General features: G+C 27.2%; 1 protein-coding gene across 1 annotated transcript; it reads left to right on the top strand.

Moving 5' to 3' along the window:
* Window positions 1–4,466, top strand: LOC132927782 (uncharacterized). The gene is made up of 3 exons (XM_060992373.1): window positions 1–1,490; window positions 3,770–4,267; window positions 4,374–4,466. Exons 1-3 carry the CDS (start codon window positions 713–715, stop codon window positions 4,382–4,384), a joined length of 1,287 nt encoding a protein of 428 aa, XP_060848356.1. The 5' UTR covers window positions 1–712; the 3' UTR covers window positions 4,385–4,466.
* The last annotated feature ends 4,417 nt before the right edge of the window (window positions 4,467–8,883 follow it).

The following is an 8,883-nucleotide window of genomic DNA, read 5'->3' as shown; positions in this document are numbered from 1 at the left end:
GATGAGTCCTTAATGCCAGCGATGCCTACCCTTAACGTTAGCCTGGAATATCACTATAACCCAGGGGCATAATTACGGGTGGATATGTGGTAGATTCCCCCCATAAGCTTGTATAAGTATTGACTTTAACAACAAATATTTTAAATAAATAAAAATGGATTTCCTGACTGACGCCGCCTATTCACGCGTGGACGGGGCGCTCTTAGCACGAAAGAAACAGATGGACCTGTTTCACTTTCACCTCAACATGGAATAAAATATCAGTTGCTATATATTTTGGAGAGATACCGCCCCCTCCAACAGGCGCTGCTGTCGGGTCGTTGCATGCTCGCAGCCCCAACACTTGTTGTGGAGTAGTGACAGTCTGCGTTCTTGCCGGTCCGGTCTGTAGCCATCTACCTGATATATGGTCTAGAACGTGTTGTTGTTTATGTTTACGGTCCTTGGTACAACGCTATTGCCTTGACATTTTTCATTTGAAATTTAATGTTCGAACTGGCTGCTTGTGCGTACTACTGATCAGTATAACTAGTGACTTTTATTGTGCATTTGTGTGAACGAAGGAATTAGTAGTTACTTAACGATTACTATTTCACCATCAATAGTTTTTATTCCGTTTGGTCGGTCGTTTTGTTCGTTCAAACACACGGTGTTATTGTCTTGTCGCGTACCGCTGTTCTCGTATCATCAACAAACCGTAAATCGATTTTTAATGATGAACAACCAAAGAGCAACGTCGAGCTCGGCATCTCAACCGGCAATCGAAACACTTCTATTCAATGATATTATTGAAGAGAAGAGTCTAATCTTACGCGATTTGATGGATCAATTTTTGCAAGTTCATTCTTTCAGTAGATTTGAATCCGAATTCAATCTATTTACGAGGCGCATTAAACACATTGCGAGGGATGGACAGCGCAATGGCGCAAACTTCACACGTCACACAATGCAGATGCCTTCAGAAAATGGCGCTCCAACAGAAAATGGCTGGTCACGAAAAAATAATCGGCAACCATTTAAACTGTCTAATGCATTTAAACGACCAGTGGCTGCCGAACATAAACCCAAAACAACATTGACTCTAAACGACCAATTGAAAAATATTCCTAGTACAACAAATAACTCATGTGATACAATTATGGAAGAAAGCATGATTAATAATTGTTGTACTCAAAAAAGTACTACACAATCGGAAGAATTCCTGCCACCGACAGCGCCAATACCATACTCTGAGTCATTACAAAATGATAATGCATCACCTACCTCGTTGAATAATGCTAATGCTGACAATGCAATGGAATGTGATTCTGAATTAGTTGAATCTGTTAAGATACCAAGTAACAGTGCCAACACCAGCACATCTCAACTTAATCAAAGTCGGCTTAATTGTTCTGAAAAAAATAAAGCTAAGTACTTATCCAAGTGGTCGGTGAATGTAAAGAAAATTAAATCAAATAAAGGCAATTCAAAATCAGTCATCTCATTATCAGGTAATTAAATTTATTATTATTTATTTTTTAATCGAAAAACAGGGTCTAGGTTTAATGTTAAGCATTTTTGTTTGAGGCCTCGGGTATAAAGTGATTTTATGAAAAGGTATTAGCAATTTTTTCTAGTCAAAATTGTTAATATTGGCAAGTATTTTATACTATTAACATTTGTTTTTGACGAGGCTTTAGACAAAATAAATAATATGTAAAAGAAAAATGATTTGTATGATAGATTACTGAAAAGTATAATATTAATTAATATAATATAAAATTTCAAACGTATAAACATCAAAATCTTTTTTAATACTAGGTATATCCAATACTGAAGTACTTTTGATTGAAATTATGTTTGTTATATCATTATAATCAAGATCTATTAAAATATATTTTTCTACCTTATTTTTTCATACATTTTGCATTCTACAGAAATGTATTTGATTTTTATCGTGGTGCCATATACTGGACATACTGGTGGGTCACTTTTTGCCATCAAATATCTGTGTGTCATTCTTGAATGTCCAATTCTGGCCCAATTCAGCTTTATTTTTATTATCTATTATAACAATTATTACATTTAATAAGAAAAAAACACTGCCAAACTTATTATAGCCTTATATAATAATTTAAAAAATAATTATACTTTTATACAATTAAAAATTTCACTTTTCGTGCTTTTTTAGTAGCAAATTTATATATGTATAATATTTTCAAAATAAATTTTTGATGCCAATTCACGTTCAATCGATATATTACTTATATTTGTCAATTTTTCCTGTGACATTGTAGACCTTAGATAGTTCCTAATAATTTTCAGTTTACTAAAACTTCTTTTTTAAGTGTTTCCTTTCATGGACTGATACAAAAAGACTAAATATTAAAATAGGAGTAGTAATCTGCCACCCATAAATATGAATAAATTGATGAAGGTCTTTAAAATATAAAAATAAAACATTTAGAATCCTAATTTTAAATTAAACATGCCACTATGAGTTAATAATAATAATCGATTTTGAAAATCATTATATTAACAATTACACAAAAAAATCACATTATCAGCAACTAACAGTTCTTAAAATAAACTTCAGGCACTCGATGTCTCGGTGTTATATTATAATGATATATTATTTTGTAAACACTTGTAAATTGTAATATTTTTGTACACAATACGCCATAATAAAGTACTATAACGTAGCTATTCTAGTATAATTATTTTGCCCATATTCTAAATAAAATTTATTTTAGTAATAATTGGTATAATATACGGTATATTTTACTCTGGATTTTGTGCCCCTGGCCTGGGCCAGTTTCGTCAAGCCCTAGCAACGGCTCTGGTTGTGGGTCATCCATATTCTATAAAGTATTATCTGATATCTGAATTCAATTGAATAATATGAATTATAAAATACAAAATTATTTCCTCACTTAAAAACAGAAGGTTGAGGCCAAAGAAAATATTTCAAATAAAAGCCTGTAAATTGTTTTGGCAGCACAAAATAAAAATGTTAAACTGCGTTGGATTGTTTAATAATTTTGTGACAGTAGAAATTTATAATGTACCAATAATAATATTCCTGTTAGATAAGGCCGATCGCTGCGCGCTGATATTGTAGTTAATTCATACGAGGATATATGTTTATTCATGCCATTCTTGTTATTTTTAATTTAATTTTTCTTATCGCATAAATTATTATTTATTAAGAGATATTTTATAATATTGATTGAGCCCCGTGTACATTTAAATCTTTTGATTAGCAAACACTGTAATAATATGTGAATAATAATAATAAAGGCCTACCGGGATTTGCTTGGTATCTGTATGTACACTGTATTATATTAAATAATATATGATAATATAAAATAACAATTTTGAAATATTCATAACTTGCTTTAAAATTCTAAACATCTGTTTATTACAGTGGTTCTTAACCTTTTTTGGTTCAACGCCCCTTTATCGTAATAACTAATTGCTAACGCCTCCCCTCATGCAAAATCAAATTTACTTTCTATAAATATATGTATATATTTATTCACTGTTATAATTTATAAATAAGACTTTTCCTATTGACACGTAAAATTTGATTTTATAACAGTCCGTAAGACATTGTATAGTGTATTCAATAACAACTATTTTGATTTTACCACGTTCAATTATTCATAGTGTTTTTATATAATATTGAAAAGTTATATTATTTTTAATCTCCAAGTTTGAAAAAGCTCACCGCCCCCTTGAATTAAAATAAAATTAATTTTATTAATTTAATTTTTTTTCATATTTCTAGGTACTTTATTTGCAGCAGATCAAATCACAGTATTGAAGAAATTTCATAACGCTGGTATTTTGGTAGTTCGAAAAACCAAAAATATTGTCAAAACAGAAAAAGGATTTTACCATCTAATTGGTCCAATCATTGGAGGATCTCCACCTGATTTGGTCCGTGCATGTGTAGAAATAAATGGTATTCCGAAAGCTTGGAGGAATATTTTAACAAAATTGTCAGAAGAAGTTGAAGTAAATCTCAATGAGAGTATGACTAGAAAAGGCACAATCTATTACAAGGAAGAAAAAGCTAGTCTTAAGTCTTCCAGAACAAAAGAACTTCTTGAAAATGATCTCTATGGTCTCAGCGATAGTAATTTGTGTCAACAATTGTCACAACTATCGGCATCCAAAAAAATGAAATCATTTGATTGTGATACTCCAAGTCAACTTTTGATGTACAGATTTCATCAAAAGATTGTTAAAGCTTGCTTAATCGTTGGCAGTCAAGAAAATACAGGTATATAATAATCACTTAAAAATTAAAAAATAAACTATATTATTATATTCTGTTTTATTTCATTGCATAATAAATAACAATTAATTTTTAATGTTTTTTTTTACAGATGATCAATGATTAGTTTCAACAAAAATTGAAACAACAACATTTTAAACGGTGCCTATATTTAAAAAAAAAAAATTGGACAATTTTAAAGATTTATATTAAATTAATTGAACATTTATATTGACACCAAATGTGTTGTGTCCATATATTATATTTTTGTTAACTTTTTTTTGTTTTCGTTTTTATTTAAAACTAAAACTTGTTATAATTTTTGTATTCCTATTAGTTTCATATTTGATAACTAATGATTTTGTTATGTTTAAAATTTAAATAGTATTTTTAAGTAAATGCAATATTTAAAAACTTAATATTTTTATGTGAATTTGATTTATGAATCAATTTTTTTTTTTATAAACACATTTATACGATATTGCATAATTGTATTGACTCAGCATTACTTATGTATTGAAATAATTTTGTTTTTTAATTTTTTGTATTATTATTACTACATCTCAATGTTTTTATTTTGTATAAGTAATAATTTTTTTATTATATTCAATAATAAGTAATTGAAGAATTTAAATTCATATGACATGACATTACCATTATCAGCATATTTGTTTTTAACTGCTGTTTTTCTCATTTTTGTTACGTTGTTTGTTTACCTATTGAATAAAGAAAAATCTTTAAATAAAATAATTACTTGTTAATATTCTTACGCCAAGATGGTAAATACCATGCAAATAAAAACTAAAAATTATTTGTCATTTTTTACATATTTATAACCAGTAATAATAGATTTCAAACAGGTAATTTTTAAGAGTTTTACACAATTGAGGACAATTTTTCTAGCGACGTTGCCATTTATCTTAACTTTTAGTAATAATATTTAGGGCTGAGATTTTGATGCAAAAGCATTTCTTTTTGGTGTTTTGAAACGTTGTTTTGTAAGTATAAAATGTGTAAACTGATTTTTTTTTTGTATTTTTAAAAAAAAAATGCATTTATTGGGCATTTTTCACAATTTGTTTATAAAATGTACGACAGTTCTTGCGATTAACATGAGACATTCGGCATACTCTCGACGGTTAATAATAAATTATAGGTATATCATAGCATATCATCGATAAAAATTTTATCATAGCTAGGCTTTTCCGCTCAAAGTATTGCCGTTATATATACCTATATACCATACATAAATATAGTTGGATTAAGTTGGATTAGAATGGAGCAGAAAGTTTCTGTTAAGACTGTTTAGACGGATTAAAATAAAACAATAATATATATTTTATATAATAAAAAATATAATATAATATAATAAATAATAAGTATCTAATAAAAATAATGATAACATTAGGTATCTACATAATATTGTGTATATAAATTATAAATAAAGATCATAAAATAATATATTTAAATATGTTTTCAATTATACTATGTTGTTGTTTTGATATTCAACCGAAAAAGTCAAAGAATTAGTATTCCTATGAAATAAAAAAAAAATTCGAATAAAATATCTATTTAAAACCATTTAAATGACAATTATTTCTAAATTAAACAAAAACACGAACTACTTATTTTGGCTTGCTGTGTTTTTATACAATTTATTTCCAATTTTTTAGTGACAATATATGCCCTTTGTACTTTGTACTTTGGAATAATCTAATTTTTTTCTTTTTAATTTTACAAATATTGTCATCCATTTTTTTTTTTTAACTAAATACACTATCCAAAATTTTTATTATATAAGAAAAACAAGAAACAATTTTATAGCTGAATGCATACTGGTCATACTTCCTGCAGTTGTAAGCACAGATATTATTTACCTAGTGTTTTACTTATAACGATATACCTTTTTATTATTTTATGATCTAAGGTTTATACACTGAACACTAGAGTACTATAAAATTATTCATAGAAATGGCTTTTACATACCTTCCAATGTTTACCTGTATGATTCCTAGATTCCTAGTACAAAGTAATGTAAAATTCCCCCATATATGGTCAGTTATGATAGTTGGTTTTTATGATTGTCACTCTTACGAATGACATACATGATCAATCATTGTTTGAAGTACATGGTAAATCATGAATGACAATCGTCGTTTGATAATCCTTCACTTTTAGGTTAAAGAAGATAAAAACAAATACCACCAATTAAACCTATCGTAGCTTATGCCCTACTGTAATTGTACATCCAAAATATCTGAAAAATGGAAGAAGCTCGCATTGCAGTTATTGTTGCTTTGGCTACAGATAATTCAGATACATCATAACCTACTAGATGAACATTATTGACATCAAATGAAGATTATGTAAATTTTCTTCGAATGGACCATCCATACAATTGAGCATTATATCAAAAAAATAGATACAAATATGAGAATTTCTATTCCTGCTAATCAAGAACTTTCAACTTTAAATATTCATATACTTATAATATTAATTAAAAAATAACTTACAAATTAATAAATATTTACTTTTTTTTATCTATTAATATCACAAATTCAATCAACTTCACTTTATAATGATAAGATAACATTTGAACAATTGTTTTTTTTGATTATAACTAAATATACAACATAATATTTGTAAATATTTTTTTTAAAAGAAACAAAATAAATATATGGCTATTGGCTGTGTCTAGGTAGGTACTAAATAATAGCAGAATTAAATATTATAACACTCTTTTTTAATATCTATATAATAAAAATCATAATTCTTATTACAATATTACGAAAATAAACTGAAAAATTATATACTCAAAAATATTTCAAATTCTATTGCTTTGCCTTTATCCATTATTTTTAATCATTCATTATTAACGGGTAAATATCTTGAAACCTTTAAAAAATGTAAAGTCATAGGTACCATTACACAAAACAGGAGATAAATAATTATCATGCGGAAATTACCGTCCCTTATCATTATTATTAACTTTGTTAAAAATGTTTGAAAAGTGTATCAAAATCAGAGTACTTGATTAGGTACCTTGACACAAAAATCATTTTTTTCAGTTTCACAATTTGGTTTTAGAACTGGTTCATCAACAAATTAAGCTCTTTTTCGGGTTGATAACTTTATTAGAAATAATATAATAAATATAATTTAATAAATTTAAAGTAATGGGTATTTTTTTGGATCGGCAAAAAGCATTCGATTGTGTTAATCACAAATTATTAGAAAATTCCGGAATATAAGGAGTTTCAAATAACCTCTTTAGATCTTTTTTGAGTAATAGAACACAGTGTTAAATGTAATGACTAGAAAAGTGAATCTCTTAATGTATCTTGTGGAGTACCATAAGGCACTGTATTAGGTCCCTTATTGTTTATTATTTTTATAAATAATCTATTAAAATTAAAAATGAATTCAAGTTCTGAAATACTAAGCTTTGCTGACGATAGACGATACAACTATTTTATTATCAGAATCAACAGTTGATATACTATATGCCGAAGCCAATAAATTATTAAATGCTGTTTACACTTGGTTTTGTAAAAATACATTAAAACTGAATCTGATTAAATCTAAATATATTTGATTTGAACGGCAAGCATCAAATTGCTTGTTAAGAAATAACCTTATTGTCCATTCATTTAATTGTAATTATAATCTTATAACTTGTACTTCTAAATTTATTATACTTGAAAAGGTAAATTAAATAAAATTTCTTGGGATAACTATTGACTATAGATTTAAATGTGGAAAATCATAATCATAATACTTTACGTAAATTCTTTTACTTCTTTAAAGAAGCTAGATATATATTTAATAATTATTATAAGAGAATGATTTTTCTAGCATTAGTTCAATTAGTTTATTCTTACGATATTTCCATTTGGGGAGGAGCTGCAAATAATGTTTTATCTAGACTTATAGTTACTATTAACTGCAATATCAAATTTTTAGTACATCTTCCCATGACTACTAATACTTTTACGATTTATAAAGAAATTAAAGTAAAACATTTAAAATGTATTTACAAATTATCAGTGCTTGTCGAATTGTATAAACATAAAAATGTAATTACATTGCTAGACCACGTGCATAATACAAGATATAAACATATATACTCCTGCAATTGCAATAATTCCCTTAACTGTTTTCATGCTTTTCTGGTATTCATAATCCTAGGCATTTATAATTATTAATTAATTAATTCAGTGGTGCTAAAAAATTCAACCATTTTGCAGTTAAATATGTAATATTAATTTTGCTTTTACTGAGTTTGTAGAACACCCAGATATTAGTCGCTTTAAGGAAACAGCAGTCCCCAGTTTATTTATTAGCCATGAAAAATTTGATACAAGCTCAGTTCAAAGCATGGATATAGATACTATATCTATTATCTATATCTGTGGTTCAAAGTGAACATTCTTTTATTGATTTAGCAAACTCAATATTCAATGTGATACTTATCATAATAACTGAAAATTAGCAATAATTATATATTCTTGTAACAAAATAAAATATTATTTTTATTTCAGTTATAGAGCCACTGGACTACATAGTGAGCGAGACAATGTCATCATAAAATTATATATTGCTTGATGTTTCTCCAAAAAGGG

This window comes from Rhopalosiphum padi, chromosome 3 (genome assembly GCF_020882245.1).
Source record: "Rhopalosiphum padi isolate XX-2018 chromosome 3, ASM2088224v1, whole genome shotgun sequence".
NCBI classification, from domain to species: Eukaryota; Metazoa; Arthropoda; class Insecta; order Hemiptera; family Aphididae; genus Rhopalosiphum; species Rhopalosiphum padi.
This window is presented reverse-complemented; position numbering and strand designations above follow the sequence as displayed.

Coding starts and splice junctions, on each gene's coding strand:
- LOC132927782 (XM_060992373.1), top strand. CDS start 713: ATGATGAACAACCAAAGAGCAACGTCGAGCTCGGCATCTCAACCGGCA. Junction 1,491..3,769: donor ATCAGTCATCTCATTATCAG/GTAATTAAATTT, acceptor TCATATTTCTAG/GTACTTTATTTGCAGCAGAT.